Raw genomic sequence first — 22,261 nt, forward strand, 5'->3', positions numbered from 1 at the left:
TTTTTTTTTAATCCTGATCGTGTAAAGCCTATTTCCAAACATTATGAAAAGGTCTATCCGACATGGACGTAAGTATAGGGGCACACCTTAATTCCCCATCAATGTTAAATTCGTACATTTTCTATAACGCTTGTCCTCATTAGGGGTACGGGTGAGCTGGAGCCGAGAGGCAAGGGACCAGGTACAACCCAGACAAGTCAGTGCCTGAACAGTTTGGAGCAGTTTTCGATTCCAGCATGGCCAAGCGAAGCCCACAAAGGCATGCGTGAACGTGATCCTACAACGGATATGGTGTCCCAATACTTTTGTCCACCTAGTGGTGTATGCTGCAGTACAAAACATGCACATACGTAGATATAAATACTGAGGTTTTTTCTTTGCTAATTAAATGCACTTCTGTGTCCTGAACTCTCTGCTTTGAAAATTAGGAAGGTGCACGACCGAAACATTCCCGGGCCGTTCTAAGACGAGCTCCACGCACAGCCGCCATGGCTCAGCTCGAGAAGATTTGATGACCATCTGGCTCCATCGCTTTCACCTCCTGTGTTGCTTCTCTCCAGATTGAATTCTTCAGTGTTGAGCCTTTTTTTTTTTTTTTTTGTCCGTACATGTCTCACAGGTGGGTGCTGTCCTGGGGATCAAACCTGTGGCTCTCTGCAAGTCCGGCGTTGCACTTCCTGCTGCTCCCTTGATTGGGTACCAGTGAGAGGGGGTCTGGTCTGATGAGGTACCTATGGATGAGAAACAGAGAGGTAAGGATATTCCATGGATAATACTGCGCTGTATGCACTTCTCAGTCACTTCGAACTGTTCTTCGCTAATCTATTGTCAGCTACAACTGTAATTATGACTGATGGCAACAGAGGGCACTGTTGTCTTTTTTTTTTTTTGTCCATAATGCTGTGTCATGCCTGCCCACACATCAAGTGTGAAATTAAACAACCAAGTAAATCCTTTGTTAGCCGCCTATTTCTGAAAATATGTCTGTGAGCGATGCTTGTTGCACTTTTGCCGCTAATTGCAAGATAACCAAGCGTGCAATTTCTTTCGAAGCTTGGCGTCATTAAATCCAGACTCAGCATCTGGCCGTTAGACTACTCTGTCTGAAACACTTTTTTGAGGCACTACCATGCACTAACACCAAAATTCCCCACGGGTGCGATTTTTTTGCTATTATGTAAAAGCCAAAATCTAAGCAAGGCTGCACTCGGTTCTTCTTCTGATAGGCAGCGGATGCTTGACCGCTTAAAACGCAGTGGCAGTAGGGGGGTACATGTTTATGATGTGTTGTGTCTATGACAAAACATTTATTTATTAATAATACATAGATTTTTGCTGGTGACTGATTCAGGGTTACCCCGCCTCTTGTCAAAAATCGGTTCGGGTGGCTTCCCGCTCTAGAATATGAGAAACAATTTTCCCTCGAAATACTATGCGGTCCTCGGAGGACTTTATAAAACCTGAAATTGATGGCAACAATCTTCTCCACCATCCGATGGTTTATTTCCCCCCCACTGCGCCAAATGCAGAGTCACAACTGTCTTCTCCGTCATTACTTTACTCACACAACATCGTGCAGCTCCAGCCTGGTGTCTGGAGAGGGGTTGATAAGGATGTAAGACAGTCTGTTGCCTTGGTCTGTCATGCCATCTGAAAGAGGAAGAAAGAACCAGGTGAAGTGGGAAATGAAGAGGGAAATCCACTCATGCGCTGAATAAAGGCAGGAAGAAATTACAAGCACTGATGCTAATAGTGCAGCAAAACTCACTGAAGCCAGTGGGAGAAAGACCCAAATGCTTCATCCTGGTCCTCACAAGGGCATTGAGTTCTTGCCTCTCCGATCGCCGGAAGAGAGTCAGTCTCTGCTGGCTGATCCTCTCGGCTGCACTGCCAGCGCCGCCCTTGGCGCTGCCTGAACTCCGGCCCCCTTTCCTGCTCAGGCGCCGCGCCCACTGCATGCTCTTCCTGCGGAGCAGCGGGTGGTCCGAGGAATGGGACGAGGTCGAGACGGGCTCTGAGGAGGTAGAGTTGCGATGAGCGCCACTTCGGGACAGCAGGGGCTCCCTGGGCTCTCTGGTGTCCTCGTAGTCTTCCACTGTGATGGATACCTGCGACTGATATGTAATCACATCCTCATTTATACTCTCTGCCCACATGAGATAAACCTTTTGTCTTCCTTCCGTTTCGTTCCCGATGCAGGGATGGTCTGTGCTTGTGTGGGTTTACTGGGCCGATGCAGCTTGATTACCATATTGGCCCGAATATAGGACGGCCCTGATTATAAGACGACCCCCTCTTTTTCAAGACTCAAGTTTGAAAAAAGACTTTTTGAACACCAAATTAATTTTTATACAGAAAATAATTACAGTACATCTGAAACAAATGATTCTAACAATATATTTGAGAAAAAAAGCATGTTATTTTGCCTCATTCAAATCTTAATATCTGAACATTTAAATATGTAAACTAAAGTGTAAATTACATCATAACTTCTCCTCAGGTGCCGGTTGACCTGGCCGATCTTCGACCCACCTTTTTCCAGATTGTCGCTACGTTTCTCCATTTTCTGTTATCTCTTCTATTATTTTTTTCTCTTTTCTTTCCTAACACTGTTTTTTATTTTTCTTCTTCGTGCTACCGCTATTTTTATTTTTATTCTTCGTGACAGGGGTTCACTTTGGCCTGGGGAGTCGAGTTCAGCATTCGCTTCAATGATATCTGGTGACATCTAGCGTCGTGAATGGGTATAATGTCTAGACCCCGAATATAAGACGAACCCCACTTTTTCAGTCTTATTTCAATGCAAAAAACACCGTCTTATATTAGGGCCAATACGGTATAACACAATATCGTTCACGATTGCACCACAGTGGCAGCTGACCTCTGAAACCGGAAGCTTGTGCGCTTCTGTTCTGTAGATCCCAATTGGAATGTCCCCTGTGGAGGAGCACAGCTTCTGGTAGAGCCTGCCGTACGTCCGTATCCACAAGTCCTCCTCTGTGATTTTCATCTAGAATACAAAAACAAAACATTGCACTCTTTGTGTGATCCATTCATGACCAGGCAGCGATCAAGTTGCAGTTGCTCTTACAGCGCAGAGGAACCCCGAACCGGGCATGGAGTCGAGGCCCAGCAGAAGCCTGGTGATGGAGATCATGTAATCCTTGACGAACGACTGTCCAAAGTGAGGTAACGTTAAATGGATAGGATTGAAATATTTTTGCTACGATGAGTTGGTGAGAAATTTTGTGTTTTCTTTTTACCTGATAAAGAAGTGTGTCTAGCATGCTCACACTGAACACTTTGCCTGCTGCGAAGGGCAGGCGGAACATAAACACCAGGTTGGATCCTCTCTCCCTTTCCTTCTGCGGGTAACGTGCGCCCACGTACACAAACACATGCAAACACATTTTCTGCTTAAACTCGCTCTTAATGAGATGAATAAACATTATGATCATTTTGTTGATTTGCTTGATAATGATCCACATTTGTGCCTTTGCCCGGAGAGGTGGATGTGCAGATTTCCACATTACATTCATTGAATGGCACTACATTAGTTGCAGTGTCGCATTTACCTTTTCCAGCTTGGATAGAGCTTGAGAGTAGTGGTCTTTGACTTTAAACTGCATGAAGCGCATGTTGGCCGGGTGTGTGAGCTCCGTTATAATACTCAGTGCCGGGAACAGTCTGGGACGCATGCAGACAGAGACGGCAACAGTCAGAAACTTCGTCGAATCTGGGCAGGCGTCAGGTGGATTGAGGCGGACCTGAAGAGGGTCTGGACATTGACGATGGTCTTTGCATCAGCCATGTAGTCCTCCTCCGCAATCATGGAACTCTCCTTGTCCACGACCACCATGGTGTCGGCAAACGTCACTCCGCACCGCAATAAGCTGTCTAAACTTTTGGGAGAGTAAATAAGGATTTGAACAAAATCTGCAATCTGTCACATCGGGACTAATATCTGACTCATAGTTCACAACTATCTGTTTCTTTTGGTACACATGTCTCATCGGTCTCCCCCACCTCTGCCACAGAGGTTCCACTCTCTGAATCATAGGTCAAACCTGTCACATCGGTGCGACAATTTGACCTAGACCTGCCAATTGCTGCCGCAAAGTTACCATTATTTGTCTTAAAGGTGCCACCGTGTTGAATCGGCGCTACCATCACTTCGGAGTTACTCTTTGAACCTGTCACACTCATGTGCCACTGTCACATACTGTAGGTGCCACTTTTTGTGTCACACGATCTGACTGATAGACGAACACTGGCCCAAAGGTGACAGTAACTGTCACCTTTACGGCAGATCTGTCAAAGAAAAGTTCACCGTTCTCTCATATGTTGCAACGGTTCTATTTTCTGGCACAAAGGTGCCAACTTCTGACACGTTACTTGTACTTTGTGACCTGGCAATAGACATCATTCTCTGGGGTATGGATGGTGTCTTGGAGGTGCCTTACTTGTCCATAGAGCCCACTGTGTAGAAAACCATGGGGAACCAGCAGATTGCCTCCAGGAAGTCTGCCTCAGGTCTAGACCAATCCAACCAAAAACGTATCAGTTTTACTTCAGCGATGCCAACACCCCCCACTGCCCCCCCTTCCCAATTTAAATGAATTTAGCACAGCAAGACTCTGGAGTGACTCATCATTTTATTGCATTTTTGACCTGCTATTTTTGTACTCCACCAGCCACCAAACGCAGCATTGTGCAGCACAATGACCTGAAAGCATTCGGCATTTCACAAATCATGTTTACTGTGGCTAACAATAGCTCACTTCATCTCCCTCACCGGAGAAGACCACGTTTTACCACCCTAAGATTTATAGTGGAGTAGCTATGCTCACGGCAGTCCTTTCTGAGGAGCCTTGCGTATCCTTTTTTGCTCACACAATCAGCCACAACCAAATACCGTATTGGCCCGAATATAAGACGGTGTTTTTTGCATTGAAATAAGACTGAAAAAGTGGGGGTCGTCTTATATTCGGGGTCTACACATTATACCCATTCACGACGCTAGATGGCACCAGATACCATTGAGCGAATGCTGAACTTGACTCCCAAAGCGAACCCCTGTCACGAAGAAGAAAAACTAAAAATAGTGGTAGCACGAAGAAGAAAAATTAAAAATAGCGGTAAGAAAGAAAAGAGAAGAAAATAATAGAAGAGATAACAGAAAATGGAGAAACGTAGCGACAATCTGGAGAAAAGTGGGTCGAAGATCGGCCAGGTTAACCGGCAGCTGAGGAGAAGTTATGATGTCATTTACATTTCAAAAACCAGAAGCCATTCATTTACGAATGTGATTGCACTTTAGTTTACATATTTAAATGTTCAGATATTAAGATTTGACTGAGGCAAAATAACATGCTTTTTCTCTCAAATATATTGTAATAATCATTTGTTTCAGAACTGTAATTATTTTCTGTATAAACTCTCCAAAAGCAGTACAATGGGGTTCAACTCCTTTCTGGGCCGGTAGTATGCCCGCAGAGGTACGATGAAATTGTAAAGGCCGTTTCCCGCACTCTCTGCTGACACGATGATCAGTTTGGTTTTGAAGCCGTAGGAGCGGGCATCTTCAAATGGGATATGGTGACAAGCCTGTTGGAGAAGGAGAGCGACTATGCAGTCACTGCAGAATTGGACGGCGATCAGTTTCTGAGCGCTTACCTTGTCCATGCGTAGGCAGCAAAAATGCATCTTTTCTTGTAGAAGGTGGCAAAGAGCAGGAGAGCTACCAATGTATGGAGAGTTGAGCGGGTAGCCCTTCACCCACCTGGATTACAGAGCGATAGTTACCCTTGAACAACCGCAAGCAAGTCAAACCGAGTCGATGAAACACTCACTCGCAGTGTCGACCCCACCAATGGGCACTCTCATCTTTGTCACTATCATCCTTGCTCTCCTCCCCTCCCTCGTCCTCCGACTGGTCACCCAGCAGGTCAAAGGTCGGGCTGCTTACGCCGTCCACCAACTCCAGGACAGGTGCAATGCTGTGCCGCCTCTCCTCGGCGGAGTCACCCAGGACGGGCAATGCCAAAGTGTTGGCCCCGCTCATCTCCGTCCTGGAGCTGCTTCGACTTCCTCTCCCGCTGCCAGGCCCTGCACTGCCCGGGTCTGGACCTTCTGGGCTGCTGTCGCTAGAGTCCTGAAGATCGATCGCTACTGTGCCTGAAAAAGACAAAGTCACAGTAATTAACTCATTCACTCCCAAAGACGTTTTTAAACGTCTTTTCAGACTAGGTCCAGAATTGGCTGGTACTGAATGAGTTAATCAGGGTGTGGTGAACTGAACAATTCAACTCTTCTCCACCAGATGGTGTGTTCGTAAAACCTCAAACATCCTCTGGGAAGACAGGTTTGAAATATCTGCCACATAGGGTGCTGCTTCTTTCTAACTTGGAGGTGCCAACGTCTGACTCATTCAGTTGGTGCTGTCCTCTGTCTCAGTTGCCACAATTTAACTCGGGCCGGTATCTGTTTCATGAGTGTCTGTCACGACAGTTCATTCGTCTTCTCAGGACATTTTCGGACAATTGTGCATCCAACAATTTGGTTATAGCCACGCATGGATGACTTGGTTGTGGAAGCGCTCAAGTCCTGACCTCAACACCATCCTTTTGCAAAGTCTTCCTAGGAGAGTGTAAGATGGGGTTCATGTGCCTATTTTCTTCTTTTCATACTTGTGTAAGAGACAGTGTTTTTGGACTATGCTACTAACCTGGACAAGGTCTTTGCATGATGGACTAAAAGTCAACTCAAACTATAAATAGAAGCCAAGTGTGTAAAAGTACACCAAGCCTCGCATACTGACCCATGCTGGCAATGATGCTGTGCACTGGCAGGCGGGTGAGTCCGTGGTAAATGCTCTGGTGAACCCCCCTGGCATTACTCCCCGCGCTGCCCCACGACGGCTCCCGCTGTCCACGGACAAACGCGGAGTTCTCCTCTTTGGAGATGTTGATGTAAAAGCAAATGTCAGAGGCTCCCATGATATGACAGGGGCCGGGGTTCAGCAGGATGTTGCTGGTGTCCAGCCTGCGCACTCCGATTAAACACACTCCGTACCTGTTGCCATGGAGAAAGTTACACTCTGAACTGCATTCAGGGGTTGGGACTTTTAACCGTCGCTTACTTCTTGTGAGCATGAAAGGAGGCAAAGGTGAAACTCTTGCCCTGGTATTCCCCGAAGAATTTGCTCTCCTCCAGGCGAATGTGGTGTACCTCGTTGGCCGAGCAGCGGCGGTAGGTTCGATGCCACTGGTCGGCAGCGCACGCTCCGCCTTCCCTGTGACACAAAGAAGGATTGATTGGCGGTCCAAGATTGACCTTTTTCGGGGTTTAACCGAAAGCCTCCAGCACGACGACTGTGGTCAGAGGGATTTACCACCCAAAGCTGGAGAATCAACGTCTTATATCTCTTGTCGGAGCAGTTTGATCAATACGTGAGGAAAAAGGAGGGGGCGGGGAAACCTGACGGAAGGAACAACGGAGCCCACACGCAGATAGAACAAGTGAAGTGGACATGCGTGTTCTCGGGAGTGTACGGCTTTAGATGTGGAGGCTACTGAGGTGATAACAGGAAGCAAGGCTGTGGGGGCAGTGTGAATGTGGGTGGCCTGTGACAAAAAAAATGCAGAATAAAGCAAGTGTTAAAGTGACTTTGCAGGTGGTGAAACGTTGATTAACTCTTCGTGGTCGTGCTTCATTGCCTCAAGCAAAAAGCCGCGGGGCAACGATTCAAATGGATGCGTACACGCACTGGCCACCACATGAGGTGCTCTTGGTCTGTATAATCTGAGGGGAAAACGATTCCAGGGGAGTTCATATTGTGAAATAATTCTTATTTGTGTATATGAGGGATGTGAATGGAGCAATCGTACCTGCTCAGGACTTGAAAGGCTCCGCCGCGTTGCTTAAAGGCCTCCTGGGGTGCGGTTCTGAAAAACACCCAAGAAAAAGTTCCATCTCAACTCAACGGTGAACGGAGCCGTTCATTTCAACACAGGCGCACTTGCGCGAGTCTCGTGAGATTCAGAACAATAATTGCATTATTGGACTTGGCAGTTGCGTATAGCTTCAGTGTATTCTACTGAGGGCTTTTTCTAATATTTTAATATTTTACGACAGCGGCTCTCCGTAGGATGTCGTGCAGTTTCACGCAACCGCAAACTACAGTCGCACTCAAAAACACCGACAGTCTCAATAAAAATTGAGCATGATTTATGATCTCGTGCCCTTGCCTTGGTTCAGGTGTACCCAATATTTTTTGATAAGAACGGCTGACCGCCCGAAAGAAAAGGGTGAACTCACTGTCCTCTGGAGGAGTGGATTAACAGAGTAATGAGTGTCGAAGTCCCAGGGCACACGCAGTTCAAAGCCAGCATGGCATACTTAAACTCTTCCTCACACACCACATGATCTGCGGACAAACAGGAAAGCGGCAACACGGTTGTGGAGGTCAGGTGAGCGTGAGCTGCCAGGCTTTGTCAAGTGTATTTGTGTGTGTGCGCGCGTGTGTGAGGATGACACACTGCATCGTTTAACGGTGCACCTTTCTTCATCGAACCACAAACGCTCGGTACGCTGAAGTCATTAAATTGCATTGAAATCCATTAAATGGATGCTGGGATGTTTCCTCTTTGAACTATAAATGTCAGTCTGCTTGCTCCGCGCAAAATGTCACGGGCTTTTTTTCAAAATAAAAGCTCTTTATCCTCTGGCAACACATGGCAGCCCATCCAGTGACGAGCTGTTAAGGTATTTCAGTCTGGACCAAGCCACATTTGCTTTGTTGGGGTTTCTCCAGGTTGACATGACATTCTTAAATGCCGTTCGAGCGGCGTCGGTAACCTTGATTTGACCAAACCTTAGCGGCACCACTCCTGCTCCCAAGGGGAAGGTGGTCCCAAGTTCAAGTAGATTTCATTTAATCGCTTTAGTCAGCAGCAGGATCTCCTATATATCCTTGCAGAGTTCATTCAGAGTTATCGTGTTAAATGGCATGGTATCCACTGCATTGAATCATCTTGAAAAATAAATAAATACATAATAATGATGAATTAAAAAGAAAAAAAATGGCTTATTCACCATCACTTCCCATTAGTCAAACCAATCAGTAACTCCTATCCAGGAGTCCAAATTTATTGGTCCCATCGTCAATTCAAAACCCACAAAAGCAATCACAAGGAGCAGGACGAAATATGTGTTTGGCATTTCCACTGCGATTACCAAAAGTTCCATTATGTGCTGATCAACAGAAATTACATTACAAAAGATGAAATGTTCCCTTTGTGTGTGCGTGTGCGTTCGTGCGTGCGTGCGTGTGTGTGTGTGTGTGTGTGTGTGTGTGTGTGTGTGTGTGTCCTCTGTTGCGGTAGTAAACAAACACACACACACACACAATCTTTTTAGTCTTACACCATTGACTGATTGGGACATATTTTTCACACCACAAATGGTACAAAAAGTTCCTTTTAAGTCCAACTAGAAACCCAACGGGAAACATGAGCATAAATCATCTTGAGGGACGAAAATCGAGTCCCACTGTAGCTCTTTGTCAAGCACGTATCCTTCTTTCTCGAATGATGCCATGTCTTGTCAATGGAGTAGTAACCTAAAAAAGTTTGCATTTTGCACTCTTGTAATTTAACTCTTACATACAATACCGATACACATCTGTCATTTTTTTATGTACTTAAACGGTTACTGCTCAGTATATCACTCCACGTGAGCATTCATGCGTCCTCTGTCTCGGCAAAAGCAACAGAGGAATTCATACTTGTAGTGAGCCAATCAATCCACCGACCTTGCATGCACTCCCTGCCGCCGCCGTGTAATTCGTAATTGTCTTACGTTTATTGTTGGCCGAGGCATCTTAGGGCCTCTCTGTGTAATTCATCATTGAAAAAGCACTGGAGGGATCAACCATTGAGCCTCGTTCACCAACGAGCCTCGACAAATGTGTTCTTAAATCCCTCTGATGCAGGATTTTGTCTTTTCTTTCTTTTTCATTTAAATTCGACTGCAAGGAATCATTAAATGGTGACAAAATGGACCCTGTGTCCCCCACTGAAGTAGAAGAGACATAACACACTTGAATGAGCCGCGAGTTTGTTGGAAACGGAATGATGTCTTTTTTTTCGGAGTCTTTTCGAAACAACCTGAACTAACAGCACTTTGGGGTATGAGGCTCATCGTTTTGGCTTAGAGCAGTCACTCTTGTTAAAATGCCGCTCACACGCAAACATATCTTGCGGGTTTGACTGAAGTGGAAGCCTGGTCAATTGGAAAGGACAAAAACACGAATGGGGAAATAACATTTTCTATTATAGCCATATCTCTGAGATCCAATATTCTTTTTGCACCTCTTCACATCTCATACCTTCCTGGTGTGTTTACACTTATGTTCTGTCTGCAGTACCTTGTCCTTCTCTTGCAATTTTCAACTGATACTCTTCAAGCCTTCCAGACATTGTTTTTCGATGTCAGAACCAAGAATATTTTAGATTTCACTGCTAAAATAGATTATTAGTGTATTAACATTTCAGATTGGCCGCAATACCCGCTTGACTTTATACCCACCTGCAAACTTGACATGAAACTTGTTCTCTGGCTTGAGGATCTGCACATACAGTGGGCAGTTGGGAGCGAAGTCTTTCACTGCCCAGGCCCGCAGGATGGTCTGATGATCCTGAACAAAAGTGGAGACGGGCAGCGGTGAAATTGATGACGCGAGGACGACATAGGAGTGAAAATCGAGCGGCAGCTCTTTTATTAGCCGCATCAGATTGTAGACGTGACGTAATAATCTTCGTCGGCCAACGTACTGTGCGGAGCAAAAATGGTGCGCACAGCATGTTGGGAGTTGTAACTGCCCTGGAATGACCTTGTGTCGTGTTGTCGCAAAAAAGATCGGAGCCGTGATAGAAGACCCAATATATATCCGACATTGCTTTTTACACACAACAGAGAGAGGTGGGATATTGTCGCAGCTGCATGCAATTTTAAACAGTGACACGACAGTCTGATGACGTCGGCAACAGCGTCTGGTGTGGCGTTTAAAATCCTTGTTTGACAGTGACAACTGCTTTATATGCAACAGGGCGGAAGAAGTGCGTGTCAGTTGTTTTAAGGTTAATTTAGAACCCACTGTTTGGGCTCAGATGATTGGCAGGTCAGCTTCATTTACTGTTTATACCGGGGGTCGGCAACACGCGGCTCCAGAGCCGCATGCGGCTCTTTAGCGACATCTAGTGGCTCCATGGAGCTTTATAAAAAATGTTTGAAAATGGAAAAATATTTTACTAGGAGGCTAATACACGGGCAGTGTAAAAGAGACACTTGTTCATTTTGAAAAATTTTCAGCCACCTTAGTCAGTTTCAAGACTTCTTATCGGGCATTGTGAAAAAAGCAAAAAGAGGGGTTAGAAAAGCCAAGTGTAACGTACAGCGGCGATACGGTCCACTTCAAACCGGTTACTGAGGATAAAGCAGGCCTCAGCATCATCCATCCTGCCGGCGGGTAGAGAGAGCGAGAAGGAGAGAATCAAGGGAAGACACGGGAAGCGAGACTTTTGTTAGTTTCCTCTGGAACTTGACAAAGATAGACAACAAATAGAGGATATTTGATGAATGAGGTGGTAGGAGACCAGGAGATAAAAAGCCAGCCTGAGGTGAAGCACGCTTAAAATTAACAATAAGCAGGTTGCGTTCAACTGCCTCCTCTAATTATGATTATTTTATGTTGTAAAGAAGAATGTTAAAAAGTGACAGAATGAAGATTTGTAAAATGTTTTTTTCGATGTTGTTGCAGTGACTCACTTGGCCCGCATCAGGTCCTGGTCTTTGAGAGCGGAGCCCTGCAGGTAGATGACTCTCTGGGCCCACAGAGGAACATGAAGTACTCTTCTAACCTGGACATCCATTTCTGCCGGGCACAAGATCACCACGTAGTAATCCTGCTTACACATACACACACATATACAAACCTTTCACACAGAATTCATCTCATTCCTGACCACGTTCAGAGCAAACCAGTCGTCAGATTTACATCAAACTTTCACTGAAAACAGGAATCATAAGAGCTCATCTTGTCGGTCTTCCTTTCACTTGTGCCGAAATTTTATGGGCGTGCGATTTTGGATGCTGAAATCGAGCAATGTTTTGATCTTTGTCAGAACCAAGGTTATTATAGTTAACTAAAATGAACCAAAGAACGAAAACAGAAATTCCCAAAATGTTTTAGTTGGACGCTGAAATCGAGAGATGTTTTGATCATTGTCAGAACCAAGATTATTATAGTTAACTAAAATGAGCTAAAGAACGAAAACAGAAATTCCCAAAATGTTTTAGTTCATATTTTAAAAATGAAAATGCTTAAAAAAACAAACAAAACAAAACAAAACACTAAACTAATAATTCCAGTGAAAATGTCCATAGTCAATTCCAGGTAATATTCTACAAGAGCCCTTGCGGTTCGTTTTAAATAAATATGTACCGTATTTTCCGCACTAAAAGGCGCACATGTCCATAGTCAATTCCAGGTAATATTCTACATGAGCCCTCGCGGTTCGTTTTAAATGAATATGTACCGTATTTTCCGCACTAAAAGGCGCACCTAAAAGCCTTCCATTTTCTTAAAAGCTCACAGCGCGCCTTAAAACCCGATGCGCCTTGGGTATGGTTATTACGGTAATACTTCGACCCCAAAATGGCTCCTTGCTTGAGACGTGCTGACAACGCAGAGTTCAAACTCAAGGCGATCGGTTACGCCGTGTTGGTTAAGTGAACTGCGTTTCTGCTTTATTAAATACGTTTTACTGACACCTGATCGTTCTATTGGCGTTTCCTTGAGCGTAGCTCCATCTAGTGGAGGCACTGTGCATTGCGTCTTATAATGCAATGCGCCCAATGTATGAAAAAAATTACAAAGTAGGCCATTCATTGAAGGTGCGCCTCATAATCCAGTGCGCCTTTTAGTGCGGAAAATACGGTATTTCAGTATAGCTGTACGTCCGCACAGAAGAAGGAAGGTCAAGCAGGCCTTTGAAAATTGAAGTTTACTTTCATTTATTGCACAATACACTTTTTTTTTTTTATTCTTGCAGTCAACCAATATGTTCAAAAAATATACTACAATTCATGAAAAACTAAACTGAAGCAAAGTATTTTAGAAAAAGAAAAACTATTAAAAATGAACAAACCTGCTCTAAAAACTAATTAAATCTAATTTAATAAAAAAAAAAACAACTAATTCTGAATAAAAAATAAAATACGTGAAAAAACAGTAACAATTGTAAATAGCACAACCACCTTATACCAGTTGCATATATGCTTATATCCCGGTATATATCTATATCTATATTTATATTGCACTTATACTGAACTGTGTACAGCTCTCTTCTGAAACATTTATTTTTGTGCATGCTAGCACTTAGTTTTTTCTTCTTTCTACCCCGCAATTTTCCTGCTGTAGGCTGTAAATTTCCCCAGTGTGGGACAAATAAAAGATATCTTAATCTTAATGAAATGTCTAAAACTATAATATCCCCGGAGGTCGCGCACACTCAACACGTCTGCTCCTGCAACGTGATCGCGCCATCCGCTGCGTTTCTCCTGCCTGTTGAACTCAACTGGAGGGCATTACGAGTACATTTTACCGGGTGAAGCCATCGGTGATGCACCTGCAGTCGAGGGTGAGCGAAAAACTCATTGAGGAAGTCCATGAGGAGGTCGATCTTGAGGCAGCTGACGCAGAGCACCACGTGCTTCTCCGTCTGCGCCCGGTAACGGCTGTAGTTTCCGCCGGACTTCTGACGCTCCATCCACAGGAAGGCCAGCTGCTCAAACTGTAATCGGAATGACATCAGACACATCGGGCAGATGGACATTAGATTTAAGCAGGCAAATGAAAAACAGGCCATGTGCTGTCGAGTGCATCCGATTGATTTGGCGAAAGCCAGTCAGGAAATTTGAACAGAACTACAGTGAGCCAGTTAGCTGGAGATTTGACCGAATGAAACGAGTGGGCTATTTTGCAGCAGAATGCTCCATAAGAGGCTAACTCCATCAAAAGTTTTTTTTTTTTCACCCCGATAACGTTTTCTTTTTTCTGTAAGTAGTTTGCTTCATAATTTCAAAATGGTTCCAGTGAGGGCATGAAGAAAAAGGTAATCTCATAACACACTCCAAAAACACCGCCGTGATCAATTTTTTAAATATTTTCCCGTTTTGACAGAAAAACACAAGTTTTGGTGACAAAATGTCTTTGTGGTTCAAATATTTATGACTTAACAAAATGCCGTATTTTGCACTGATGGCGCTATGTTCCGATGGCATATTATTCGCGACTGACATTCATTTATTAAAATGAAGTAGCTGTTAAAATGTCACTGATGCGACTAAATATGACAGGCTTCCGTGACACATCCTCATTCAAGTCAACTTTGATACACTTTCATTTTCTGTTCTGCTTTAACAACAAATCACCCATCCATAAATTTCTTTCTCATGAGAAACAGATTTATCCCTAAAATTGGCTTCGAGACATTAAGTGGTCATTGTCACGCCTCGTATTTTAAAAATAAATGTCAATTGTAAAAGGTTTGTGATAAAGAGCCGAAAGTATTTTCCGGACACAAACTGTCGCACGCATGTCAAAGGCTCCAAGTGACAATTTGTTTGGATGCCGCTTTACTGCGGGTGGTCGAGCAGATAAACGTCATTGATTTTGTGCCGAGACAACATCGGCGGTGAGTGAAAAGCTGGGATCCATTTATGTGAATCCATGACAACAGACGGCTTCCTGCGCTAGCATCTTTGTCATTTGTTTACAGGAAAAAAACCCCACCAAAAGTCGCATCAAGATAACTTTCGGTATTTATGATAGCACAACAACGCAGGGTGAAGGTTTGAGAAAGAGAGAGAGTGTGTGTGTATGTGTGTGTATGTGTGTTGGGTTTTTGCAGGAAAATGCAGATGGCACAAGTAAGGAAAGAAAAAAAACACAATTGCTAAAAACTAACGATGCGGTCTGAGGCTTCCCAGTGTAGGTCATGGCAGGACATACCCACCCACACACACACGCACACGCACTCACACACAGGCTGGGGGTTAGGACCATGTCGAGCCCAAATCTAAATGTCAAGGGGTATTCATGGAAGAGAATAGGGAGACTGAATTGAGAAGGACACAACATGGTGTCCATGTTAGTGATGCATGCATTGTCAGTACCCGGTGCAGTTTTATTTCTATTTTCTTCTTCATATTTCTCTATTTTGGGGATATTAGCTGCTGAAGAGTCACATGTCATGAACAGGAACAATGTAGTGCAGTGGGTCTCAAATTGTAATTGGCTTTTTCTTGGACTAAATACATTTCAGTAAAAATGAATATAAATGGGGGCGCGGGCACCCGCAGCGGCTCCTCTTGTTGTCTGTTTAAGAGGGAGGAAATTTCATCTGTGCTGTAACATACAGCACATTTGACAATAAAGTTGTACTTGATACTTGATAAAAAATTTAGATTTATGTAAAACCACATTAAAAAATCCACATTGTACGATATTTGTATTCGACATAAAATAACACAAAAACACATTTTCTCATCGCTGGGGAAATGTTATTGCACAGTTCAGCTGTCATGGCCTCTCCAAACTGCGGTAATAATTAATAAAAAAAAGTTTTAATGCAAAAAAAGCACACAACATAGCATATGGGTTCCAATTACATTTCATTAACCTGTTAGCATAAATGCATTTATGCTACTGGGATAGCGACTGACCTAAAAACAATTCTATGAAAGTACTTTTAGCATAGTAAAAGTATCTATATGGAAAAATGAATCATCCCATCTGATTTTCAACGCAGACACCTTTCTCTCTTTTATAGCTGTCTGCACACTCAGGAATGTACATGCATACGCACGCACGTTGAGAATAAGCTTTGTATTAGCCATCGTCTGCCTGTTGGGAGATGCACCATGATTGGGAATTGTTTGGATAGGATGCAACTCACACATTTGTGAAGGTGTTCCAAACAAAAGTGCGTGCGTGCGTGCGTGTGTTGTGCCGCTAAGTGTATGGCTGCGAATTGGGGAAGTGAGTGAGTTCTCGAAATAAAAATAGCGTCGCAAATCAAACGTAGGCTGGATGAAATGAGTCACCGCCGTGTGTCTGTGTGAGTTCGTCTCAAAGTAACCTTGGGTGAAATGAGTTTACTAGGTTAAGTGTGCAATTCAATCTTTCAATTGAAGGCGTCATTTGAAAAATGACTATTATGCAATTTCATAGCAGACAGCCTGGAGCAACTCACAATGTTAAATAAACATGTCATTGTGGACTTGTTCGCATTGGTCGATCTCTCTTTGGTCTTCTTTTTTCATTTTGTTTTAACCATCACTTTCTCTCTCACCTGTATGGGAAGCACAATGAGCGCCACGAAGATCATGATGACCACCAGCAGCTGCGAGGGCCAGATCTGTGGGGTGACGTCCCCGAAGCCCACCGTGGAGAAGGTGACGACGCAGAAGTAAAGCGAATCGAACAAGGTCAGATTGTTGCCGGCTCGCTCCAGGTGCTGGATGCCGCAGATGCTGTTTTTAATGAATATGTAAGAAAAACATCACAGGAAGGCAGCATACCGGGGTTATGCACTCGCTGGCCACTACAGTGGGTGCACCTGCATTGAAACGCTACCTTTTGTATTATAAGGTGTAATAGTGTTACATACAGTATTATGACATTTTTTTTTCACCTCAGGTACAGTTCAATGTTTGAACACAAACGGTGGAGTAACACAGCTAGAGAGATAATATAATACAAACCAGAAATATATATCCATTATCCTCTACAAAGAACGAGTGCTATTACTGCTTCTTACTGATGACTTTTGACCGGCTGCATGTATACATATGTTATGTCTGTATTTTCCAGTACTCCAGTTTCCTCCCACAGTCCAAAAACATGCCCGGCGAGTTAATAGAACACTCTAAATTGTCCCTTGGTATGAGTGTGGGCGCGAATGGTTGATCGTCTATATGTGCCCTGCGATTGTACAACCAGTTCCGGGTGTACCCCGCCTACTGCCCGAAGACAGCTAGGATAGATTCCAGCAAGCCCCGCGACCCTTGTCAGCGGATTACAAAATGGGTGGATGTGTTCTACAGCCCCCTGGTGGCCAGCATGCGTACAATGGAAAGAACCTCTCTGGCAGTGTCGATATAAACTGAGCGTTAGTTACCTTGTGCCCTTCAGTGCGTATAAATGCCGTCAGAGTAGAGCACTCCTTTAATATAGCGTAAGACATACTTCATATTGGATGTCTTTGGCTTTTGCAGGTGTACCGAATAAAGTGTTTGAATTTCTCAACCGTGTGCGCGCTGGTAGGCGGGTGGATGCTTTCCAGACCTAATGTGTGGAACAGCGTACATTTACAAAGTCTTAAATGGATGAGAGCAGACCATTGCTGCCGTCTATATGGGATTTTTAAAAAAAGGTAAATGTCAGCTTTGGGATTCGTCATCGCGCTGTCGTCGATCTTTAAAGATGAGCCCAGCCATTGTCGCTTTGGAACAATCACCACTTGTCATGTCTTGTCGCTATCTCGCACTCGCAGTCACCAATTATCTTCCTGCTTTGTTTTATTGTCTGCGTTCTCTCTCCCTCCATCTCTTGTGTTGCCGCATGTTTCAGCACACCGTCGTTTGCTGTCTTTCCTTTCACCCATCTGCCCCCCCGATTTCATGTTGCAGTTGGCTCTCGAGTCCATGCGGGTACCCACCATGTAAACATGAGACACACCAACGTGCTGATGAGTATCACCACCTGGTTGAACATGGCCGAGTGTGTCCGCTGGATGGCCCTGTGGAGGTCATTCTGCAGAGGGACGCAAAAAGTGGGAGACGCCAGATGAGCTGTGCAAAAGGAAAACGGGGCCTAAAGGTGTGCTGCTCAGCTCTTAAACAGATCGGACGTGTGCTTGGTGGAGCGTGGGAGAAAAAAAAATGTTTCCTCAAATTGTGGCTTTCCCTGTAATAGATGCCCTAATTCATCGCCGGGTCATCCACGTATGACAAAGAAACCTCTCTTCTGCATCACACACACAAAAAAAAGGGTAAAAGTCGACTACAGTGAAACTCCTCTACAACGAAATCATGTTTGCAGCAAGAAATTTTTCACAACAGGGGGTTTTTCACTGTAGAAAATTTGATCTCAGATGTAAACACACACACACAAACGTATGTGTACTCTTTATTTTTATTCCAATAGTGCATAAGCATGAGCATACACTTATTTGACGCTTCATATAGTCAGTGTAGAAAGAAAAAAAAGGAAAGAAATTGCGAAATTTACGATCAGCATTCACTTTCACTCACATCAATTTCTTGGATAATGTCTTTTGTTTTGCTTCCTCCCTCTTTCATTTTGATCACTTTTCCCCTCTCTTCCAGCATCAGAGCTCTTCCTGTCTTAGCTGCTTGACATCCAAAGGTCCGTTTTGCAGCCATTTTAGCAACGCAACATTCTTGCTGCGTCTGAAACTAACAATAACAAATACTTCCTGGACTACTGCGCGTGTGTAAACCAGTGTGGTGGTTGCTGTTGCCGTTTCCGAACAAAGCAGTAGAGGTCGCTGTTGGATTAGACTTCGTTGTAGTGAATCTCGTTGCGAGGCAAGAGCAGAAAAAAAGATTTCGTATAACGCAACGGGTTTTTTTTTTCGTTGTATGGGGGGCAGGAGAGTGGGAATTTTGTTAAAGCATGAAGATTTTTTCACACTAGGGGGTATTTTCGCCCGTGTAGGTTTCGTTGTAGAGGAGTTTCACTGTAGTCTACTTTCTTACAATTCCTTTTTTCACTCCAACAAAAGTGCGTACACATCATGCAGGATTGAGAGTATTACTGTAGATGCTTGACTCACTATCATGTTCTCCAAAGCATGTTTGGCCAGCCAGCAATTCAGGAAAACGGGAATGAAGAGATTTCGGAAGGAGGGCAAAATCACCTGTGGAAAAGAAACAAGAGAGCATGTCACTTCTGCTTGTGTTTGTCCAACAGAATGCACGCGCGGTCGAGGAGCCAGGGAAGTGGAAGCCGACTGTGTCACCCGTGAGTGCCATCCATCTACAGTAGCAGCAGGTAATAAATGCGTATTACAGAAGGGGGAAGGCAAGGTGCTGTTTGAGTGTGCTTTCGGTGTTCAGTGGTGCATGTTTTTCCACTCACAGTGATCATGAAGGGGACAGCGCTGATCATCTCCAGAATGAATGGGACACGTAGTACTTGCTCCCAGACGTTGCCCTGGAAACACAAAGCACACACAAGAGGTCAGGGAACTCCATTGTCATGGCGACCCCCGCGGGCGGGATTACCGCATAACAGGCCCGTTTAGCGAAAGGGGATAGGTTGGAGCTTGAAATGGAAGGACGGGTTATACAAGTCGCATGAGTGCCATTTAAGGGGGAATAGCATTTAGTCTCAGCTGCCTCCGGTTAACACGGCAGCTTTTTATCCGACCCCGTCCTAGAAGAGTGTAGGTGGACGTGCTCACATCTCTTGTCTCCACTCAGTTGGCTTTAAAGCCTTGGCATTCATGCACGCATGGGGCCCTTCATAGGCTTATAGTGCCAAGTACATGAAAGGCACGGGCACACCTGGATGAATCGACACCCCGCAGCAGCAACACGGGGGCTCCCCTAAAATCCGTCTCATGTATCAATATTTGGACACTTTGGAGGTCATCCACCCACTAAGGCGGGGTACATACACGCACTGATTTGGAACATCGTATTTCGAGATGTCTTGATCGCATTTTTTTTTTTTTTTTGCACCCAAGTCCGAGTCCAAGTCATTTTTTTTGGAAGTATCTGCTGATACCGAGTCTTGAGCTGATACCTCGGTAATGCATTTAGAAGAAAAAAACAAGCATGACCAAATTGCCTTATCTTAATTTTGTTTCAGAATTTTAATAAAGGTATCGCAACATGCTAATTATTTTTTTTTTTTGGAGCCTCTGAGTCAAAGCAATGGTTCAAGTAAACAAATAAAATATTTTTTGCTTGACTTTAGAAATTAAGAATATTTTATTGCGTGCGTTCATTTTTACGATGGTTGGCCAGGTTCTAACCCCGCTTATATAATGAGCACATTTACACACAATCTGCCGATTTAAAAGCCATACATGCTCCACATCAGTTGACAAAAATAATACCTGTTCCTTACATGCACATTGTATGTATGTATGTAAATGCAAAAATCTTTTAGCCGATAATCGATTAATTGATGGGATGATCAAATACAATAGCTGCGGTGCAAGTTTGCACCATGGGAAACCGAGGACCCCATGTCCATTAATGGGGCCGTGAAACTGCTGCTCTGTATTACACACAAAATACATATTGCAAGGAAAAACAGGCTTCTGGTGACGTTTACGCCACAGTTTTTCGTAAAAAGTCTTACCCCGAGCGACTCACCTTGTAGCTAAGATACACAAGCAACATGGTTTCTGAAAAGCTGATAAAAGCCACGAGCACCTGCAAAAAGAGAGAGAGGGGGAAGACTCGCGTTGAAGAGAGAGAGAGCAGACGGGGAGTTGAGACAGTCTGAGAGAGAGAAATTAGGCATGTAAGAAGAGAGCGTGGGTGGCATCAGTGGGCGTGCTGATGATTGAGCTACAGAGAGATTAAAAAAAAAAAAAGCCATGTGAGCAACGAGGGGAAATGTGCCGTGATTGTGTCCACTTTTATGTCCATTAGCGCGCCATTCCTCACATCTCGTTAGACGTATGCAAATGAAATAAGGGAATAACGAATATTACCTGTCAACGGAAAGCACACGTGCAAAATGTATATTTATAACGCACATGTTGTCTTTTTTTATCTGACCTGCAGGGCCCACAGGGGAAGAGGTCTGTCCACCCAGATGATCAGCTTCCTGCAAGGTGCAAGGACATGACATGACAGGACAAAGAGCAAAGGTACAACCAATAAGGATGCGAGAATTTGATCGGAAATGTGACAAAGAGAATTCATGGTCAAATCCAGATTGCATGAAATAGTGCGCCTGCAGCGCCATCGTATTATAGACGTGAGGTAATAAAGAAAAACAACATAGTAATGAATGTAAAAGGTCATAATTAGCAGCCATGCTCAGAATGTTGCATTACTGCCCTTGTTAAAGCGGTAAACTGTATGCGGGCCATTTATGTCGCTGTCCAAGCTGTTTCTTGCTTAATGGAAGCGCCTGTGTGCGCGTGTGCATTATATTATGCTCATAATTGGGCTATTTTCCAACAACAGGAGTGACACTGTGGTCGCACAAACCCTGTCAGTGACTCACCCAAGAAAATACAATTACAAACATTTTTGAGCGCTTCCTACCAATTAGAGTGCATTACTTTTTTTTTTTTTTTTTTTTTAATGAAACCTATTCAATTTTATGCAAATGGACTTGATACTGACAATAGGTGCAAATGACAGCTAATTTTAACGACGTATTGAAATATTTCAACCTACCGTGCATGTTTGGTTCAGAAGATGGATGGATTTTCATTTTTCCTAAACTGTCAAAACAATTTTTTTTTGTCAGCTCCTTCATAATAGTGATTCACTTTTATGGGCGGGAGGAAATTGTATTAAATTCTAGGGAGAACGTGTAATCATTTTTTGGGTGTTATTGGATAACATTTCAACGAATTAATTACGGCACATAACTTTTTGAAAGAAAACTTACAAAATTGTGGGAAAAGCCAGTCTGTATTGTGACACTATAAACCTTTGGTATGAATTTAATTTGAATTTGTAATGAATTTTGTAAATTCCGGTGGTAACATAGTCAGGTCTGACACAGCATTTTTCTGCTTTTCTGTTTAATTTCCATCAAATTTATTTGTGTATTTTTCGATATGATCCTAAATTGTGGTGCGAACAGGCTCAAAACAGAAAAAGTGCCGGCTAAAATATATTCTCATTTTTGTCACATTTTCCCAAGTTTGTGTTGGCTTTTAAAAAAATATTTTTTGTCTGTTTTCCACTAATTACGTTGCATTGTATTTTTTCATAAAATCCTTCGAAATTCTGAGGAGAAAAAGGGCATCATCACTGAGATGAGTGGCTGCTAAAATAGACAATATACTTATACCAGCACCATCAACAGCCCGTGTTCTCATATTGTAGGCGAAAAGTGAGATTCACACAGTCAAATGGAAATTTACAGCCTTATTGTGAGAAAAAGGAGCCCCCCCAACCCCCACCCGCC

At 43.8% G+C, this 22,261-nt stretch overlaps 1 protein-coding gene and 1 long non-coding RNA gene across 2 annotated transcripts in view; one reads left to right on the forward strand and one right to left on the reverse strand.

The window, feature by feature from the left end:
• Nucleotides 1-22,261, reverse strand: part of LOC109521452 (potassium channel subfamily T member 2) — a 39,110-nt gene continuing 16,849 nt past the window's right edge. Inside the window, 26 exon segments of the mRNA XM_074895036.1 lie at nt 1-731; nt 1,566-1,650; nt 1,769-2,114; nt 2,882-3,010; nt 3,092-3,175; nt 3,264-3,365; nt 3,576-3,687; nt 3,768-3,902; nt 4,464-4,535; nt 5,417-5,607; nt 5,677-5,782; nt 5,853-6,177; nt 6,821-7,074; nt 7,142-7,294; nt 7,890-7,946; nt 8,320-8,428; nt 10,591-10,699; nt 11,457-11,520; nt 11,830-11,966; nt 13,692-13,856; nt 16,419-16,599; nt 17,787-17,881; nt 18,927-19,010; nt 19,232-19,306; nt 20,479-20,538; nt 20,890-20,938. Coding sequence (XP_074751137.1) covers nt 614-731; nt 1,566-1,650; nt 1,769-2,114; nt 2,882-3,010; nt 3,092-3,175; nt 3,264-3,365; nt 3,576-3,687; nt 3,768-3,902; nt 4,464-4,535; nt 5,417-5,607; nt 5,677-5,782; nt 5,853-6,177; nt 6,821-7,074; nt 7,142-7,294; nt 7,890-7,946; nt 8,320-8,428; nt 10,591-10,699; nt 11,457-11,520; nt 11,830-11,966; nt 13,692-13,856; nt 16,419-16,599; nt 17,787-17,881; nt 18,927-19,010; nt 19,232-19,306; nt 20,479-20,538; nt 20,890-20,938 — 3,397 coding nt within the window. The 3' untranslated portion in view covers nt 1-613.
• Nucleotides 19,019-20,983, forward strand: LOC109521453 (uncharacterized). The gene is made up of 3 exons (XR_002169352.1): nt 19,019-19,144; nt 19,234-19,332; nt 20,896-20,983. It is a non-coding gene; the product is annotated as an uncharacterized LOC109521453 (long non-coding RNA).

Source organism: Hippocampus comes, unplaced genomic scaffold (genome assembly GCF_001891065.2).
Source record: "Hippocampus comes isolate QL1 unplaced genomic scaffold, H_comes_QL1_v1.1 scaffold366, whole genome shotgun sequence".
Classification (NCBI taxonomy): domain Eukaryota; kingdom Metazoa; phylum Chordata; class Actinopteri; order Syngnathiformes; family Syngnathidae; genus Hippocampus; species Hippocampus comes.